The 20,667-nt window shown below is 42.5% G+C and overlaps 1 protein-coding gene across 1 annotated transcript; it reads right to left on the reverse strand.

Annotated features, from left to right (window-relative positions):
- Positions 1-1,730: 1,730 nt before the first annotated feature.
- On the reverse strand, positions 1,731-19,589 carry LOC145641002 (putative isoaspartyl peptidase/L-asparaginase 2). The gene is made up of 4 exons (XM_081692207.1): positions 19,365-19,589; positions 16,875-17,108; positions 3,393-3,479; positions 1,731-2,711 (listed from the first exon to the last, which is right to left on the reverse strand). The coding sequence occupies exons 1-4, from the start codon at positions 19,527-19,529 to the stop codon at positions 2,208-2,210; spliced, it is 990 nt and encodes a 329-aa protein (XP_081548333.1). The 5' UTR covers positions 19,530-19,589; the 3' UTR covers positions 1,731-2,207.
- Between the last annotated feature and the right edge of the window lie 1,078 nt (positions 19,590-20,667).

The raw sequence follows: 20,667 nt of genomic DNA on the forward strand, positions 1-20,667 counted from the left end.
AGGTGACTTGCGACGGAAATTCGACTTTTAGCGACGGAACTTTTATGTCGGAAAAGGCTTTTTTCTTGTAGTGTAATATTCAACTAGTAATTCCGGGAAACAGATCCAAACCGCCATATTTTCAAAACATGAAATATTTGGTCTAAAATTCGGTATTCATTTACAAAGAACTAAGTAGTGATCATAGATGAACCAATGACCCCCGTAAAGAGCTCGATCATAATCATCTTAGGATGAAAATCAGAAAAGATAGATATTACCACCCATATCAATGATTTCTAATCCACCCTTAATCTTCCACATAACTCTTGCCTTTGGCATCCATGAAAGATGTTCGGATATTAATACCTAAACACTTGCCCATGAGGGATAGTTTCCAGGGTGAACGTAACTTTGTTAGCACCTCCTTAGGGAAAGTTATAGCCAGCTCTGGATTGGGAGGAGTTATCTGAAGGTCCTCCCATTCCAAAGACATATTTGCTAATTCCTGGGGTTGATTAAACCATTGACTGGAGCCAGCTACCGCTTCTCTAAAAGACAAGGGCTTTGCACTCAAAATACCTTTCTGTCCTTCGTCACAACATCATCTTGAGTTTTAGTTGATATGTGAGTTACAATAAGTTTGGTTGTGTCAACACTACGTTGGACATCTTCCATTAGTAAATCTGGATCATCCGATTTGGTATCCTCCATTTACACACAATTAAAAACTACTAAAATTGAGAATAAAGAAAAGAAAGCACAATCCCTAAACTTAGTTAGCTCCAAGGGACTCCACACTCCAAGGTGTGAAGTTGATCCCTAATTACTAAAAAAGAAAAAGATAGAGCAAAGATTTGAGAGAGAAAACTGAAGTTACATTAGCATCAGCCCGTATCTGGTGCGGCAGGTCGTACGGTGCGGCAAGGTCTCATATCATTAACCCTTCTAGTAACCCTTTAAGTAACCCCATTTAAGTAACCCTTCTAGTAACTCCCCAGACAAAGTAACCCCTGACTGACCTGGTAGCCCCTGACCGACCTAGTAGCCCCAAGTAACCCCTAACCTAGTAACCCCAAGTAACCCCTAACCGACCTAGTAACCCCTGACCAAGTAACCCCTAATAACCCCCTACCTAGTAACCCCAAGTAACCCCTAACCTAGTAACCCCAAGTAACCCCTAACCGACCTAGTAACCCCAAGTAACCCCTAACCGACCTAGTAACTCCTAACCGACCTAGTAACCCCTAACCTAGGTAACCCCAAGTAACCCCTAACCGACCTAGTAACCCCTAACCTAGTAACCCCTAACCGACCTAGTAACCCTTAGTTATCCCCTACCTAGTAACCCCTAACCGACCTAGTAACCCCTGACCAAGCTAGCAACCCCAAGTAGCCGACCTAGTAATCATTAACCCACACCCAAACCCACCGTAACCACCAACAACACCAACCTTTCTCAACCAACGTCCTCAAAACCTTAAACTCCACCACACCACCACCAATTCCCGTACCATTAAAAACCATTAAAATTGTTAAATAAAAAATTAAATCGAACAAATACCTCAAAATAAATATTGGCTTCGAATATGGCTAAAAAGCCAAATTCAGCCTTAAAAACTCTAGATCTACAGTTTCATTGCTAAATTTGGCCTTAAAACCTCTAGCTTGTTTTTCGGCGACGGAGTACGAGGAGCTTCCTTACCCCCTACTACCGCTGCTCCATTTAACTTATTTAATTTGAGTGGGCTAACTAGAGGGAAGATGAAAATAGGAGAAAGAAAGAGGAGAGATAGAAGAGAGTTCATGAAAGGAGTGTTTTAGGTGGGAAAAAGAAAATAGGAAAAAGAATGGGAGATAGAGAAAAAAAATTAAAAAAAAAATATTATATTGCGGCTGGCCATACGGTGCGGCCAGCCGTATATGAAACTTTGTGCATTAGCATATATTAATATTCAAATAATATAATCAAACAGTACAAACAAGATTAGTCTATAAAACTTCAAGTGTTGGAATAAAAAAATAATTATAATAGACAAATATTTTTGTAACAATAACATTAAGATTGATAACAATTTTAGCTATGACATAATAAAAAAAATAAAAAAAAAAATAAAAAAAGTACTAAGTCCAATTTTTATTACTCGCAACAAAAGATTATTTTATGTCTCACAATCAATTCTTCTTTATGGCGAGTAATAAGAACTGGAGATAGTAATTAATAATCTCTACTCCCAAATGCCAATCTCTATGAACCCATCTTCGGTTGCACTACCTCTAAACATACCATTAGTATTAAAACCATACGCCACTTCCCCATTATTGGACACAGCAATAAGCCCAGCTTTGCCTCCATCATCAAGCCTCTCCTTAATCACAAAGTTCACTGCCTCTTGAAGCCTCAAATCTTTATACTCCATGACAGCCGCTACGTCGCGAGCCAACGTTCCTCGTAGGATAGCCTCCCCTTCTCCGGTACAAGATATTGCACAAAGTTTACACGCGTATGTCCCTGACCCAATGATAGGGGAGTCCCCTATCCTCCCAACCATCTTATTGATCAGACCTCCTGTCGATGTGGCGGCTGCGCATCGCCCTTCCGTGTCCACTACTACGCATCCTACTGTCTCAGGCGCGTACACGCTCATTGGTAGACCGTTCATCATTGTTGGATTGTCTGCTTCCACGGCACAACAATTTTCCAATCCCATAGTTGGTATTCTATAATCAAACTGCCCAATTTTTACATTTAACATTTCAGTTGCATTAAATAATTACATGTAACCTTTCAGTTGCATTAAATAATTACAATAATTACATTAGAAATATTTGTATTTTAAATATTTATCTAACACCCTAGAGACGTTCATCAGCAATATTTTTTTTATTGATAAGGCATGGAGGAAAAAAAAAATTAAAAATAATAATAATAAATAAATAAAATATTTTTTTAAAAAAAAAAAAAAAAAAAAAAAAAAAAAAAAAAATCTACATTAATTGTCATTACATCACTAAATTATTATTGATTGTGTTAAATAGAAACAACTATCGATTTGTATAAACAAATAATGAGTAAAACGTACCAGAAAAGGGTGATGCTATATGTGTCAACTTGAATTTTCACTATTATTTCACAAATTCATTGTTGCCACTTAAGTTATGCATGATGACTCGTCATTTTTTTAAGCAATGATTCACAAGTTTACATTAGTGTAATAATATTAAACAAAATAAAGATAAAAGATTTCTTCAAAACAAAAAAAAAAAAAAAAAAAAAAAAAAAAAAAAAGATAAAAGATAAAAGAAATTAATGAATGTGAATTAAAAATGATACTAAAATAATGGTCTACTTAAATGGAAAGAGTAAATAAAGTCACATAATTTAATACATACTAATCGTTACACGTACATACCAGGATGGCATTAGCTTCCTTAGCCTGCTTTAACATTCCCACATTGTCTTGTGTGATGAAGTACTCATTCTCCATCATTTCCACGCCCTAATTAAGATCTTATCATAGTTAGGACGACTATCCCTGATTTTCAATAGATAAGTATGATAAAAGAGTAAGTCTTGTATGTGGTTAGTCACACGGTGTGGCCACATTGATTTTTAAGAGTAATCTTCATTTATATGTATGGGTAACCTCATTTTTTTTATAAGAGTAAATCCATATTATTTATAAAAGTTGTTTTGGGTGTTTTTGTCCCTCGGGAGAGTTACAACACGAAGACTGATCCGGGAAGAGTTGAACCTGCAAAACCAACGGAGACACCTGTTGGGTGGTGCTCCGCCTCCGACGCACAAGTTAGTAACTTGAAACGGGATAAAGAGAACGGAAATTTAGGTGGGTATCTGCTCGGATTCCAAGCTCAGGTGTTTCTCTGGTGTCAGAGAATACAGTTGTAATAAATGGTAAAAAAGTCTCCTCAAAGTGAGGGACATCTCCCTATTTATAGGGTCATTGGGAATTGCCCCTGATTAGGTCACTGTACCCTAATCATTGGTGGGCTGCGCCGTATTCCGGCTTTCTCGGGATTTGGGCCTGAAGGCCGCCTTTTTCCTTTTTTCTCTGGAATGACACGTGTCAAACAGGGATTGGTCCATTTTGGACCAATCTGAGGCTGACACGTGTCACCCTCTGATTGGGCCACGTGGCAGGGTAAAAATACCCTAAACATTTGCCCCTCACAGATGTGACGTGGCATGCCACGTGGCATCTGTGACACATGCCACTCTTCGGTTGGCGGTAATTTTACAGTTACAGAGTAACCGTTCACCTTCCAGGTAAATTACGGAAATGCCCCCGTATTTACCCCATATATATAGCCGTTTTACCCTCATAATTTTGTACGTTTTACAAAAATTTTCTAGAGAGGAAAACTTCGAGAGAGCAGAAGCCATCCGTTTGAGTCAGGCGCAAGCAAGAAACTTTTGTTCTTCCGCAACCCAGCCGGACCCGCCCTTCTTCAGATACCACATACAAAGGTACCGTCTCTGTCTCTCTCAGCTCTTTTCTTTTTTCACCGCCTGTACATATTTCTTGCAATAAATGGATGCATCACCAACACACACGGCACAGCCCAGGTTAGAGTCCAGCCGGTCACCGGGGACGACTGAGTCTAGGACTGGGAGTGCCGGCTCGGGGTGTTGGGACCACCCTTTGCCATGGATTCCGACTAGTTATGTGTCTGTGCAGGACACCATGGCTCGGACAATGCAGACGGCCACTGATCCAAATTACAGAGGCGAAGGCTCAGGCGGCCAAACGCCTGAGGGAGACACGTCTGATCAGGGAGATCAGACGACTCTGGAGAGATCCCCTCTGCGCGCCCCTTCGACCCCCGCTGACTCTTTCCTAGAGGAGTGTGACCAAGGCGGCGACGATGCCGCCTCTGCCCCCATGGACCAAAGCGAGGGGGAGACGGAGAGTGACAGCTCCGCCTCTACCTCCGAGAGCAGCGATGACTTGCCCCCTCTTCCGGATAGCGAGGAGGAAGAAAGGAAAAAGTGGAGTGAGAAGGACGATCCCTTCAGCATCCACGTCTCCTCCAAGGACCGGATCCAGATGGGGGAGAACTTAGAGAATTTTAAGAAAATGCACCCGCTAGGAGACGGGTATAAGATCCGGGTGCCGCCTGAACTTGGCACCATCGCCTGGGGGGATGATCAACAGAACGCCAACAGTTATTTTGGCTGTTACGAGGCGGCGTTCAAAGCCGGCCTTCGCTTCCCCCTTCACCAGGCGGTGAGGGCTATTTTGAAGGGCTACGGCCTGGGACTCTGGCAACTTACCCCCAACTCCTGGACCAACATTCTGGGGTATGTTGCCGCCTGTGAGTTCCAAGGGCTTAACCCCGGCTGGGAGGCTTTTTCAAGCATGCATTACCTCAGCAGGAGCCCAGGCGGCTGGAGGGCGTGGTACACTCTAACCACGCAGCCGCAATATATGATGACCTTGGACAAGGTCTCCAAGTTCGATGGCTGGAAACACAGGTTCTACCTGATGTCAGCCCCAACCAGACGGGAGAATTATGAATTCCGTCTGTACAATAAGAAGCCTGACTTGTTAGGCAGGAAGTGCGCTCTTCCCCGGATCCTAGAGGAGGACTTTGACAAGATTATTGAGGCAGACTTTTTTGGCCTCACAGACGCAACCTTGTCAACCGGGGAAACAATAAAAGTCCCCAAGAACTGGATCCCCAAGAGCGCCTGGTTCAGGGACGAGTGCTTCCTAGCCGCCTGCGGACTAGGGCACATGTTTTCCAAACGTATGCGCCTGAGTTTATATCCGTCTGTAGTATTTTTCTATCAAAATTGTATTATGATATTAACCAACTTCCTTCTTTTTGCAGAGGAAGCATTAAGCATGTTGCAGACGGAGAAAACCCCAAAGCGATCCTCTGCTGCCATCCGCAAGGCGCTTGCGGAGAAGGCCGCGGCTGAGGTCAAAGCCAAGGTATTGAGCGCCTGACCCTTTCTTAAGCTCATTTTATAAACTGTCTTGCCCAGATACTAACCTTAACTTATTTATTTTCACAGGGGGGAGAAGTTGGGAAATCGTTTGAGAAGAATCTCAAACGGGCTAGGGAGGAAGCCCCAGCCGTTCTCAACAAGCTAAAAAATTCCGCCTCTGCATCAACTCCTGGCGCCTCAGCCGGGACAAAGACGATGCGAATAGGGGGACGGCTCGAGAAAATAGGAGTCAGCCTGTGCCTTAACCTTGCCAACCCCTCAGCAGCCGCGGGGTTCACCACGCCTGCAAGCGTTTCCCGCTTGGCCGGCTCTGAAGGTAAGAATCCTTTTGAATCCCCGCCTGAGTTGGGGTGGCCTTTACGGGTGAAATCCCACTCCCAACAGACATCATCCTCAGACAGCCGGATACAAATAGGTGCCGCCTTAGTTTCGCACTCATCACCTATTGATTGTGGTGCAGATCAAACACAATCTCCCCGCTGGCCAGACGTCCAGAAGCACGCCAAAGCCATGCTGGACGCCGTCCGGAAGAAGGATAAGGACAATATCCCTGGGATAGAGACGTTCAACCTTGAACGCATTCTATCCCTTCTGGCTGAGGTGAGAAACCTGTCAATTCCATGTTATTTTTTCCAAGTAATTTCTCCGCCTGTAATTCTTATACCGCCTGCTTTTTTGCAGGCCATGCTGCGGGTGGACGGGCTCAAACATCCTTATTCCCGCAAACGGGAAGAGGTAAAAAGGGCCAAGAAGTCTGCCATAGATGCTGATAATATTGCTTTACACTCAACTATCGTAAATGAACTTGAAACTAAAGCAATAATTATGACACAGGCGTCTAAAATCCAACAGCTGGAGCTAGATCTGAAGGCGGCCGACAAGCGGGTGACGGATGCTGAGACGGCCAAGAAGGGGGCGGAGGAGGCCCAAAAGAAGGCAGACGAGAGCGCCAAGCAGGCTGATGAGGCGCTCAAGAAGGCCCAAGCGGACCTTGGTAAACTGAAAACCAAGGTTGAGAGGCTGGAGAAGGATGCTGCTCAAGCTCAGAAAAACTTTGCAGCAACCCTGGAGGCGGAGCAAAACCGCCTCGTTGCTGAAAGCGATGCTGACAACGACGCCCGTATGAAGATTGCTTGGGCTGCCTTGTACCCAGAAGCTGATTATAGCATCTGGGCAATGGCACACAGCTATGCTGAGTACGTGGTGTACTTGAGAGAGCAAGGCGAGCCAGAGCCTGCCTCCTTTGAAGCCTGGCTTAGCAACAATGAGCCGTCCGCGCCTGAGCTTCCTGGTCCTGATGAAGCGCAGGAAATTCCCTCAGACGATGAGGAGAAGGGGGAGGACCAGGAGGCTCCGTCTGCAGGCCAGAAGTGACTCTTCAGCGGCAGTATGCCAATTTATCTTTTCTTTTAATTCTTTTTATTCAGCGGCTATATGCCAAAACTTGATTTTTCCGGCCTGCGTGCCGAGTATCCCTGTATTTACCGGCTGTGGAGCCGTGTTAATTAACAATTTCTCTCCCGGACGAGGTCCGGTTAACATTTGATCCATTACAACCGTTTGGTTGGATGGACTTTAATGAATTGCACCGACTAAGTCGATTTTGATTATTTTGCATTTGAATTTTTAATTTTTGCCTATCTTATTAAAAGCATGCGGAGATTTCTTGCCTAACTAATCAGTAGTCTGGCTGTCTTTGCCCCTGGACGGCTGTGTGATTGGTTTCAGTTGGAGCTGGTTGATTGACTTGAAAACGTCTGATGCTGCAAAGAGCATGATATGTTTGTAAGTCAATCAATCACAATAATGATTGCCCCAAACCAAGTGCACAGCCGTGCATCACAGGCGTTCAGTCACTACCCAGACGGTTTTTTGCCCGTCTTGGTAGAGATTTCATAGCCATTGAACTCTTGCCCCAATTGGGGTGAGGTGCAATTTTAAAATAAATAACCAAGCGAGAACTTCAGCCGGTTACCGACTGATGCATATGGGCATCCGGTATTTAGGAAATTCGTCCTTCGTAAGTTATTTAGTCAGACGGCTATGTGTTGACCAATTTGGTCGTTCAATTTTTGCCGTCTGTATGGATACATAGAACCGACAGATAATCCGTTCTCTGCGATGATTGCACCCGGAGGGGTGTCGCCGGACGCCTTTGTCCATGTTGGGACAGGCGATTTTATAAAAATAGCAACCATCCGGCCATTTTAGCCTCTGGTCCTTTTTAAGACCGGTTGTGTAGCCACTAAACGTTTTTGTGCTTAGTTTCTTAATCAGTGTTGAATTTACACTAAGTATCGAACTTAGTTTGGTAAGCATACGAGTCTATCTGGATAATATCCAGACGGACAGACAAATATTTGATCATACTAAGTATCAAACTTAGTTAGATAAATGGAGAATCCGTCTGAGTATTACCCAGGCGGATAGAATCATACTAAGTATCAAACTTAGTTAGGTAAATGGAGAATCCGTCTGAGTATTACCCAGGCGGATAGTCAAGCAATTAAATAAACAAAATCAAACTTAAATAAACAAGTGATCCGAGTATTACCCAGGCGGACTAACAAACGAAACCTTCATTAAGTATCGAACTTAGTTAGATAAATGGGGAATCCGCCTGGATATTACCCGGATGAATAATCAAATGATAATTTTGCAAACAAAGTCTGAACCTTCATTAACTGACATTGTTTACAAAAAGTTTACATTCTCAGAAGTAGTACTTTTTTAGATTGTCTACATTCCAAGTTCTAGGCAGGCGCCTTCCGTCTGGAGTTTCCAGGCGGTAGGTGCCGTCCCTTACTTCCTCATAGATCCGGTAGGGGCCTTCCCAATTTGGGGTTAGCTTTCCCAACTCATTTGCCCTACCGGTTGCTTCCATTTTTCGTAACACTAAGTCGTCAACCCTCAAGGGACGCTTGTGTACTTTTTTGTTGTAGGCTCTCGTCATTCTCAGACGGTAAATCTCATGACGCAAGGCGGCATTGCCCCTGCGTTCTGGGAGTGAATCCAATGCCAAGCGCATTGCTTCCCAGTTTGCCTCTTCATCATACAGCATGACTCTGAGAGTCGGCTCGTAATGCTCGATGGGCAAGACGGCTTCAGCACCGTAAACCATGAGAAATGGGGTTTCCCCGGTTGCCCCTTTTGCTGTTGTCCGGATGGCCCACAGGACATGGATTAACTCTTCTGCCCATAAACCACCGGCTCTTTCTATTTTCTTTTTAATGTCGTCTGAGATGAGTTTGTTGAAAGCTTCAACTTGGCCGTTTGCTTGGGGCCGGCCAACAGATGCGAAATAGCTTGAGACCCCCTGATCTCCCAACCAAGTTTTTAACTGAGGCATCTCAAACTGAGGACCATTATCAAAAACCATAGACATGGGTACCCCGTACCGGGTGACGATGTTCTTCCAGATGAAGGAAATTACGTCTGAGGTCTTGATGTTTTTAACCGCCTCAGCCTCAACCCACTTGGTGAAGTAATCCACAGCCACTAAGATATAGCGCTTTCCGCCTGGAGCAGGCGTGTAAGGACCTAGAATGTCCATGCCCCATTTTGCAAACGGGATTGGGCTGTGGATGGCCGTCAGATCAGTAGCCAGACGGTGAATGAGTTTGCCAAATTTTTGGCACTTGTCACATTTCTTCACCAACTCCTTGGCATCCGCCTCAAGAGTGGGCCAAAAGTAATGTCGTCTGGCTCTGATGGCTAGGGACCTGCCGCCTATGTGAGAGGCGCGAAACCCCGAGTGTAAGTCTTCGAGAACTTCTTTCCCCTTTTCTGGGGTGACACACTTCAATAAAGGCTTCAGAAAGCCCGCCTTGAAGAGTTCTCCATTTTTCAACTCGAATCTTGCAACTCGCTTTTTCAGGACGGTTGCTTCCTGTGGCGAATCAGGAAGTGTACCGTCTGAGAGATAGGCCCGGATGTTATCCATCCAGGTAGAGCTTCGGTCCAGAATTCCAACGGGATCCTCATAGATGCTTCTTTTCTCAAGAACTTCCCAGAAGACTGACCGAGGCGTATCATGGCAGGCGGAAGATGCCAGTTTTGACAATGCATCCGCCTGGTTGTTTTCCGACCTAGGCACCTGATTCAGCCGAAATTCCTCAAGCGCCTTGGTCTCCTCTTTGACTGCCTGAAGATATTTAACCATAGCCGGATGGGTAGCCTCGTAGCTTCCCTCATACTGGCTAACAACCAATTGAGAATCAGAGTAGGCGTCAATTTTCATGGCCCCTGCCGCCTTACTCATGCGAATGCCAGCTAGCAGGGCTTCATATTCCGCCTCATTGTTAGAGGCCTGAAATTTGAAGCGAAGTGCATACTCAAATCTGTCTCCTTTAGGAGACTCATAAATTACACCTGCACCACAGCCGTTCTTTGTAGAGCTCCCGTCTACGTACACTTTCCAAACCTGATCAAGATTATCCGGAGCCACCGGACGAGTCATTTCCACAATGAAGTCGGCAAACGCCTGACCTTTCACTGCCTTTCTTGGTTCGTAAGTGATTTCAAGGCTCTGCATTTCAATAGCCCATTTCAACATTCTCCCGGATGAGTCCAAGGTAGACATTGGCCGCTTGAGTGGCTGGTCCGTGTAAATCACCACCGGATGTGCAAAAAAGTAAGGCTTCAATTTTTTGAATGTCATATACAAAGCGAGGCCAAATTTTTCAACCATGGGATACCGGAGTTCAGCATTTTTAAGAACATGGCTAATGAAGTAAACCGGGAACTGAACGCCGTCTCGCTCAGCAAGGAGAACGGCGCTGAGGGCATGGTCTGAGACGGCTAAGTACATGTACAACGTCTCCCTAGGCAAAGGACTGACCAACCTAGGCAGAGAATGTAAATGCTCTTTCAACCTCTGGAACACCGCCTCAGCATCATCCCCCCATTCAAATCTAGTCTTCTTCCTGATTGCTTGGAAGAAGTAGAGGCATTTGTCACCTGACCGGCTGAGGAACCTCCCCAGGGCGGCCAGACAACCGGTGAGTCTCTGAACTTCCTTAACAGAGCGGGGTGACTTCATGTCAATCACCGCCTGTATCTTTTCGGGGTTAGCCTCTATCCCCCTTTGATCAATCAGGAATCCGAGAAACTTCCCAGACTCAACACCAAAGACGCATTTCTTAGGATTTAACATAACCTTATGCCGCCTGAGGGTGGTGAATGTTTCTCGGAGATCAGCAAGGTGATCCGTCTGTAGCTTGGATTTGACTATCATGTCATCAATGTACGCCTCCACATTCCTCCCAATCTGATTAATGAAGACCGTATTAATCATCCGTTGGAAAGTGGCAGGCGCATTTTTCAAACCAAACGGCATCATAGTATAACAGAATAGCCCCTGATCAGTGACGAAGGCCGTCTTCTCTTGATCTTTCTTCCACAGGGGTATCTGATGGAAGCCGGAGTAGGCATCCATAAAGCTCATCAAGGCGTGACCGGCTGTAGAGTCGACCAGACTGTCGATCTTTGGAAGTGGATAACTATCCTTTGGACACGCCTTGTTGAGGTCTGTGTAATCAACACACATGCGCCAGGTCTCATTCGGTTTTTTTTAACAAGGACCACATTGGCCACCTAGTCGGGGAAATTACAAGGCCGAATGAACCTGGCGTCTAGCAGCTTTTTGACTTCGGCAGCTGCCGCCTGACTTCTTTCCTCGCCGTGATTTCTTTTCTTTTGTCGGATGGGCTTCTTTTTGGGGTCAACGGCGAGTTTGTGGACAGCAAGATCCGGGCTGATGCCTGGCATCTCTTCCACTTCAAAGGCAAAAATGTCTTTGAATTCTTTCAGCAGAAGGTGCAAGCTTGCACCCAAGGTAGCATGAGCAACCGTCCCCACCTTAACAGTGCGTTCTGGACGGCTGTCGTCCAGTACGAGGTCAATACTTTCGCCAGCCGGTTGGGGACGGAGCTCATCTGACCGTTCACCGGTCAGTGATTGCTATTTTTTCTCTTTTTTCACCTCCACCAGCAGTGGAGCCTTTCTTTTCTTTCCGGCTGCTGATGGGGCAGGAGCTGGGTCGGCATCCTTGACGTTGTCAAGGTCTATTGGTTCCTGACCGCCTGGGGCCACGGTATCTCGGACGGCTGAGAGATAACATTCTCGGGCCGTCTTCTGATCCCCATTCAAGGAACCAACAGAGCCATCATCCCTTTCATACTTGATGAGCATGAGGGAAGGGATGATTACCGCCTTGGCTACGTTGAGGGTTGGCCTGCCAAGAATGATGTTATAGGCGGTCAACTCCTCAACGACCAAGAATCTGACGACAATATGTCGTCCCTGGCCTTTCTCCCCCAGCCGGATGGGTAAATCAATTCTTCCGGCTGGGTAGACCATCCCACCCCCAAAACCAACCAAGGGGTGGGTGACCGGGTGCATGCTGCTGATATTGTATTTCAGCTTTTGCAAGCACCGGAGGCTGATGATGTCTGATGAGCTGCCGGTGTCTATAAGGATCTGTCCAACCAGCTGATTGGCAACCTTACATTCAATGACCACCGGGTCATCATGCGGGCGGCGAACGCTGCCCCTATCCTTCTCCGTAATCAAGACGTCTGGGAAGGAGGAGCTGGCTTCCGCCTGCTCATCATCATCTTTGTCCATCTTTCGAAGATGGCTCCTGGTACCCCGGATGGTAGGGCCACCACATGAGAATCCGCCTGCTATAGTGTAGACCGGCTCCTTATCGGTATCCGAGCTACTAGCAGGCTGGGGGGTAGTCTTGGAGGACTGACCCTTGTTTTTCTTTTTTGCCCCGGCTGGGGACTTGGAAATGTAGGACTTCAACAGCCCTTTGTCAGCCAGACGGTCCAACGCACGCTGGAGACTGAAGCAGTCGTTGGTGTCATGGTCGACCTCCTCATGGAACTGACAGAATTTATTCTTGTTCCGTGACTGGACAGAACTCTTCATAGGATTCGGCTTCTCAATGGACAGCCGGTCCTTTACCTCCATGAAGATGGAGTTGCAGTCTTTATTAAACTCGTACTTTGGGACGTACGGTTTAAATTCTTTCTTTTTCTTCTGGGACGGCTGGTCAGAGTCAGTAACCGCCCAGACTTCTTTTCTTTTCTTGCTCTCTTCTTTGTTTTTAGCCGGCTGAGCTGTCCGACTGTCTTTCTGTTTGTCAGACTTCTTGGAGTCCGACTGGCTACCAGGCGAGCAGAGGTCGGTAGCTTGAATGTAGCTTTCCGCCTCCCTCAGGGCCGCCTGTAGGGTGAAAGCCCCTTTTCTGACTAGGTCGAACTTAAAGGTCGACCCGTCTCTCAGACCTTTAAAAAAGTCTGTAAAAGCTACCTCATCAGACAGTCCCTGAATCTGAATTCTGATCAGGTTGAACCGCCTGACATATGAGCGCAGCCCTTCTCTCTCTCCCTGCTAAACAGTGCTCAAATCAAGGCTTGTCTTTTTAGCAGGGATGTTCATTGAGAAGTTGGAAGCAAACAAGAAGGCAAGCTTCCTGAAGCTGTCTATAGACCCGGCTGGCAGGTTGCCAAACCATTGTTGGGCGATGCCCTTCAATGTAGCCGGAAAGCATCGACACCAAGTGGCATCATCCAACCCCTGCAAATACATGAGGTTGGTGTAAGCCATGAGGTGATCTTCTGGATTGGTGGTACCATCATAGGTACCAACCAACACATTCTTAACCTTGGCCGGCTGAGCCGCCTCGGTTATCTCCCGAGTGAACGCAGAAGGCTGTTCACCCAGGCGCAGCAGTCGAAGCTGCCAGTCCAGTGGCTGGACATTTGGATATGCCTCCTGACCTCCAAAGAAGGCTGGCTGCATGAAGTGAGGAGAATACTGTCCGTAAGCCTGAGTAGGCACATACGGTACATTTCCAATCATATGAGGGCCAGAATGGACGGTATTACCGCCTGTTTGACTCTCATGCAAGGAGGGTGTACTCCTTGCAGAAATATTGTTGAAGCTGTCCGGAAAGTTCGACGTTGAAGCCGACTCAGACAGCGATTGATTTCTCTTCCGGTTGATGATTTCCCGGGCATCGAGAGTTAATTTTTTACTTCTCACCGGCTGATGAGGCCGACGAGGGTTATTAGTGTTTCCCCCAGGAAGGAGAATTTTTTACCAATCAATGGTCCCGGCTGCCTTCTCCTTTGGATGGGGAGTAGGCTGTCGGTTTCTGACTGACTTCCCCTTCTCTGGAGGAGTCTTCTTCGCTGGCTGACCTTTACTTGGGCCAGCCTGGCTTTTGGTGATCAGCTTTGTGATTTCACCCTTGAAACTCGTCATGAACCTCATGAGTTCGTCTCGGGTGACAGGGGCCGATCCAGCTGCCGTTTGGGTTGCCCCTTCCGGCTGCCCAGTAGGTCTGCTTGGACCCGCCTGGGAGGCGCCCCGTTCCAGAGTCTCTCTGGGCCGGATGCGCTTGACTCTGAGGAATCCGTCCTCAGCTGTAGAGGTTTCGACCTGAGGATCCTCATCCTCCTCATGGTCTGTAAAGACTTCTGGGTCTTCGCCCAGGCGGTTAGGAGGTGGTACAGACTCTTGAACCATCTTCGAGGTACTCTCCCCACAGACGGCGCCAAATGTTTTGGGTGTTTTTGTCCCTCGGGAGAGTTACAACACGAAGACTGATCCGGGAAGAGTTGAACCTACAAAACCAACGGAGACACCTGTTGGGTGGTGCTCCGCCTCCGACGCACAAGTTAGTAACTTGAAACGGGATAAAGAGAACGGAAATTTAGGTGGGTATCTGCTCGGATTCCAAGCTCAGGTGTTTCTCTGGTGTCAGAGAATACAGTTGTAATAAATGGTAAAAAACGTCTCCTCAAAGTGAGGGACATCTCCCTATTTATAGGGTCATTGGGAATTGCCCCTGATTAGGTCACTGTACCCTAATCATTGGTGGGCTGCGCCGTATTCCGGCTTTCTCGGGATTTGGGCCTGAAGGCCGCCTTTTTCCTTTTTTCTCTGGAATGACACGTGTCAAACAGGGATTGGTCCATTTTGGACCAATCTGAGGCTGACACATGTCACCCTTTGATTGGGCCACGTGGCAGGGTAAAAATACCCTAAACAAAAGTAACCTAAATTCATTATACGAGTGAAATCAAAAAATTTAAAAATAAATAACCCCATTTGTTCATTCGAGTAACCCCTATTATTTCTTTTTAAAAAATGAAAGAATAATTCCACTTATTTAAGAGAGTAATCCCTTTTTCCCATTTAAGTAACCTACATACGTTAAAGTAATCTCATTTGCTCATCACCGTAACCCTCTATTATTTATTTGATTGCATTGTATGTGATTATGTGAAGTGGTCACCCCATATGACTAACCACGTATAAGACTTTGTGGTGATAAAATAAATAAATAAATAAAAGCATAAATAAGAATGATTGTGCTTATGTTATCCCTAATACAATCCCCCCATTCCTTATAGTTATAAACATAGATAAGCATGAATTTCTTGTTTGAATTGGTATTATAAGTGGGTGTAAACAAATAAACGTGATTTATAAAATTATAAATCGGTGTAAGAAAATGAGACACAAAGTTAGAGACATTAAAAGAATAAGTGAGTATAAAAATAAATAAATGAAGTAATTAAGAGAGGGTGAGTGAAAAAATATATACTTTCTCTGTTAAATATTAGTTGCAATAAAAGAAATATATTTTATGTCTCATAAATAAGGTCCCGTTCTATTCATCCTATTTTTGCAGAAATAAAATTATTTTTATTGAATTGAAATTATTTTTGATGAACTTATATTATTTTTACTGAATTGAAATTATTTTTATTGATTTTCTAGTATATTTTTATTAAAGTTACTGAATTTTATTCAAATGAAATTTATTTTGCTGAACTGAATTTATTTTTACTGAACTAAAAATATTTTATTAATATTTTTTTTTTTAAGATAAAGTGAACAGGGCATAATACAGTAATACCCTTTTGGGGCTGTACAAACTCTTAAATAGACCCGGTTCACATTAATCTATTGTGGACCACTTATAGTAGAGTTACTATTGTCGTTTTATTAATTAAAAAAAAAAAGTCACTATGTTAAAATAATGGTTATTTTGTTAAAATAAAAGTGATTGTGTTTTTATAGATTAATTTTTTTAATGAAAATTTTAAAATAGCGGTCAATATAAATAATATAGGTCACTAGGTTAAAATTAGGATCATAACGTCATACTTCAGGTTTGCAACAATATTAAAAATCACACAAATTTTATTGAAGGTTACTATGTTAAAATTAAAGTTACTATATTTAATATAGGTCACTATATTTGATACCAAAGCCAGTTGCTAACATGAAGAACTTCGGATTCACAATAATATTACTGTGAACTAGGTTCACATAAGTTTTTCTATTGTGGCAATTAATAGTTAAGAGAGGAGGTATATCCGAATGAAGCGAACATGGGAGTGCTTGGTTTAGGAGACAATGCTGAGTAGTTAGAGACTTTTAATTATGGACGATGGAAGTTGAGCAAGCTGATTGCATATGGTTGTTTGATACTGATTATCATATTATGTCGATTGCCAAGGAAGTAGAGACATTTCATGTCTTTCACTTATTTTTACAAACAAGCACTTAAGTAATTAAATATTTACATTCCTCAAGCAATGATAACAGATTTTTTTTGATTAATTGTAATTATTTAATTTGTTCACCTTGTTTTCACTTATTTTATCTCTAATATATTCAAATAAATTTGACTAAATTCAATAGAGTTTATGTATGTTCAGGTCAAGAAAAGTAAATTTGGATAAAATTACCCAATTCCAAATAATAACTTTTGATAAGATAAATTTAGATAAATGAAAATCATGTGAATAGATCACACCCTAAAACGACAAGGGAAATAGATTACCGAAAAATCTTCAAGCAACTAATAAATTAATTCAGAAATCAAAACCTGTTGGCGGGCAAACTCTTCAGCTCCTGAGAAAGCAAGATAAGAGTGAGGAGACTTCTCCATAACAAGTCGCGCTAGTGAAATCGGATTCTTCACTGTGCTCAAACCCGATACGGCGCCAAATCTTCGTTTCAGGCCATCCATTATACTTGCCTCCATCTCCACCGTCCCTTTCTTGGTTAACACTGATCCTTGACCTGAGTTAAATACCGGATCCGTCTCTAATTCTCTCACCTTTTAACAATTCAAAACATAATAATAGAATTAAATTAGATTATTATATTAATTACATTAATACCATAGTATAATACTTCCTCTGATTATTTTACATGACATGCTTTGACTTGAATTACAATATTCATAAACTATACTTGATAGTTACGATAAAATAGAGTCATGGGACTTGATCTTAATGTTATCAATGTAAATATTATTAATATATACTTTATATAATATTACATAGTTGATAATTAGAAATATTAATCGTTAAAATTAGGGGGGGGGGAAAGGCCAATAAACCCTATTGTTTTCTTACATGATGAAGGATATAAATAAAGATGTTTTTTCTCCTTTACGGCACCTTCTTGGGAAGTAATATGGGACTTGATCTGAATTTTATCAATGTAAATTTTATAAATATATACCTTATATATTATTACATAGTTGATAATTAGAAATATTAATCGTTCAGATTAGGGAAAAAAAAAAAAAAATAGGCCAATGAACCCTATTGTTTTCTTACATAATGAAGGGTATAAATAAAGTTGTTTTTTCTCCTTTACGACATGTTCTTTATTTAGGGAAGTGATGCACTTACATAAAAGTGAGAGAGCAAGACTATATATAGTTATTCCAAAAATATTATCAATACTTATTTCACTACTCCCTTCGTACCTTAATACAAAGCCTCTTTTGATTTTTATGCGTGGAATTGAGAGAGTTGTAAAATAGAGAGAGAAACTATTGAAAATTGATGTTAAAAGTGCAAAAAAAAGTAAAGGAATAAAGATGACAACTCATTAAAAAGAGGATAATAATGTAAAAAAAAATACAACGTTTAAATAGAAAGAAGCATAATATTTTGATTTACCCAAAAAGGAAATGAAGATTTATATTAAGGGAAGAATGAAGTATTAAATAAAAAGGCACACTATTCCTCTCAAAAAAAAAAAAAAAAAAGGCACAGTATCTTTTCATATGCTAGCTCCATCCATTTCTTTATTTTTTTCCAAATTAATCATGCATTTGCTCTCTAAAAAAAAAAAAAAAAAAAAAAAAAAAAAGCATGCATTTGCAAATATACAAAAATCATGCATTTTCTAATATACAAAAATCATGCATTTGATATAGTTAGTTGTTCCAAGACCCAAATGTTGCGTTGCTGAAACGGATTCATCAGAAGTTTTACGACTCAGGACATCGGGCCTCGTGTTGTTGTTCATATTTTTACAAGGATAGTCTTTTGTATAGGTAGAAGAGTGGGGGCCCAAATTGTATCTCAGCTTTCCATTAATTTTTTATAGGTTGTATGAGTTTATCTATTTTTGAGATATATTATTATTATTATTATTATTATTATTATTATTATTATTATTATTATTATTATTATTATTATTATTATTATTATTAATACCTATAAAAAAATATCACAATTTTCAAAATCAACATTTTAAAAGTTACCAAGCTCTCAAAACCTTCACACCCCCAACCCAGATGAACCCTCCCCCTCCCTTTCCCGCAATGGCTTCGCCCCCAAAAACGACCAAACCCAAAATCTCCTTCCCCAATACGGTCGCGATTCCGGCCACAATTGGACGAAATCGGCCGGTTTTGGGGTTGAGTTGCCTTAATCGGCCGATTTTTTGGCCAGAATCGTGACCATATTAGGGAAGGAGGGTTTTGGGTTACGTGGTTTTTAGGGGCGAAGTGGTTGCGGGAAAGGGAGGGGGAGGTTTCAGCTAGGTTGGGTGAGCGAAGGCGGCGTTGGTGGTGGTTTTTGGGAGGGCAGGGGTGGGTGGGTGGTTAGGTGGTGGTGGCGCGGCGGCAAGGCTGGGGTGGCCGGGTAGTTTTAGGTCTTTTTATTTTTTTTTATTTTTTTGCCCAATAAGAAAGCGACACGTGGCACTTAACTGATTCCGTTTAGGAATCCGTAAAGTGGTGGTAATACCCATTTTTTGTTAGTTTGTGTGGTGTTAAAATCATTTTTTTTTTTTTTTTATGGAGGTGTTAAAAACCATTTTCGGGTTTTTATATGGTGTTAAAATCTAAAATTTCCTTCTTATAATGTTGACCACAAAATCCTCCATTTACATGTCCAAATAAACAAAGAGTTAATTTCACTTATGAATTTGGCAATATAATTAATAACGATTAATAGTAACAGAAATTCAGGAAAAAAAAAAAAAAAAAAAACATATGCAACATAGTAATACAATTTAATAAAGTTTTTAAAAACAAAAGTTGTTTTAAGAGAGAAAAGAAAGTACATACAACAAGTTCAACGACATCAAGGGCAGAAAGATTATTAGTATGAAGAGCAGAAGCACCAAGGTTAACACAACGAGCAAGAAGGTGTTTGGCTTTCTCTTGTCTCTCCAAAGGCAGTTTCGGATCGATGCCGGCGCCGCCGTGCACCGCTATCGCCCATCTTCCCATTTTATGAATGAAGTCTTCCTCTCAATGAATCACCTAAAATATATTTTAGAATTTGGATTGAATTGTAATTCTACTCTTTCGTACTTTGCCTCCTTAAATATTGGAGGAGAAACGCAAGGAGGGTTAGTTGTTTACGGAATCCAACTAATTAATTAAACGTGAATTAAGTTTCTTTAATTACAATATTAATATTAATCCGAATTTTCAACATGCGTTTTTATTGCTTGTGTGTCTATGATGTGTCAAGGTTTATTGATATCTTATGTTTACACAAATGGAATTAATGTCAAATATATTGTCCTTCTATAGCATATGTTACTAATTGTTGAGTGGTTTTAGAAAACACCTCTAAGAAGCATGTACTATAAAAAGATTATCAATTAAATTAAGATCATTAGTTAGGGTTACATATAAGCATAAAATATATTTCTCCTAAAAAAAACAGCTGAAAATTTAGGAAAAATTGATATAAATAATCTCAACTTTTGCTCGTTCACCCAAAATAATCCCAATTTTAGATTATTTTAAAATAATCCGAACTCTATAGCTCATTCGCTCAAAATGATCTCAAGTAACCTGTAACCTAATAAAAAGTTAATTTAAAAAAAATATTAAGTGACACATGTCAGCATATGATTGATTAAAAATAAATTTTTTTTAAAAAAAAAAAAAAAAATCCCTCCCAGCCACCCAATCCCGCCAGCATACCAAACCCCTCCTAAAAGCCCAATCCTGGTCGACTGGTCCCCGCCTCCCACCGTCGACGGCGACCCGAACCTATCTCCTTCGCGCCGCCCATCCCCTACCTCCTGCACGACCCCATTTCTATTCTATATTGTTGATTGGTGAAGGTCGAATTGATGATTAATGTTGTTGGGTTGCGGCCGAGAAGTTCAACAGTTGTAGGTTGTGCTGTGAGCTGAGGTAGTTTCGGGGTGGTTGAACTGTTGATTGCATGTGGCGAATGGGTGATTGGGGGTGGCGAATTGGTGATTACGAGGGCTGCGAAGCTTAAATTGGGCGAAAACGGCAGTGCGGTGGAAATGGGTGTTGCGGGCTTGCGGCTGATGGTTTAAGCTAATAGGCTCGGTGGTGATGGTGTTAAAAAGTGTTGCGGGCAGTGCAATATTACGGGGCT

This window comes from Chenopodium album, chromosome 7 (assembly GCF_948465745.1).
Source record: "Chenopodium album chromosome 7, dcCheAlbu1.1, whole genome shotgun sequence".
NCBI lineage: Eukaryota > Viridiplantae > Streptophyta > Magnoliopsida > Caryophyllales > Amaranthaceae > Chenopodium > Chenopodium album.

What these genes read in the sequence shown, in the direction of transcription:
- LOC145641002 (XM_081692207.1), bottom strand. Translation starts at nt 19,529, where the DNA reads ATGGGAAGATGGGCGATAGCGGTGCACGGCGGCGCCGGCATCGATCCG. An exon ending in AAGAGTTTGCCCGCCAACAG is followed by an intron (nt 3,480 to 16,874) that starts GTTTTGATTTCT and finishes GATCTTAATTAG; the next exon opens with GGCGTGGAAATGATGGAGAA. An exon ending in AGGAAGCTAATGCCATCCTG is followed by an intron (nt 2,712 to 3,392) that starts GTATGTACGTGT and finishes AAAATTGGGCAG; the next exon opens with TTTGATTATAGAATACCAAC.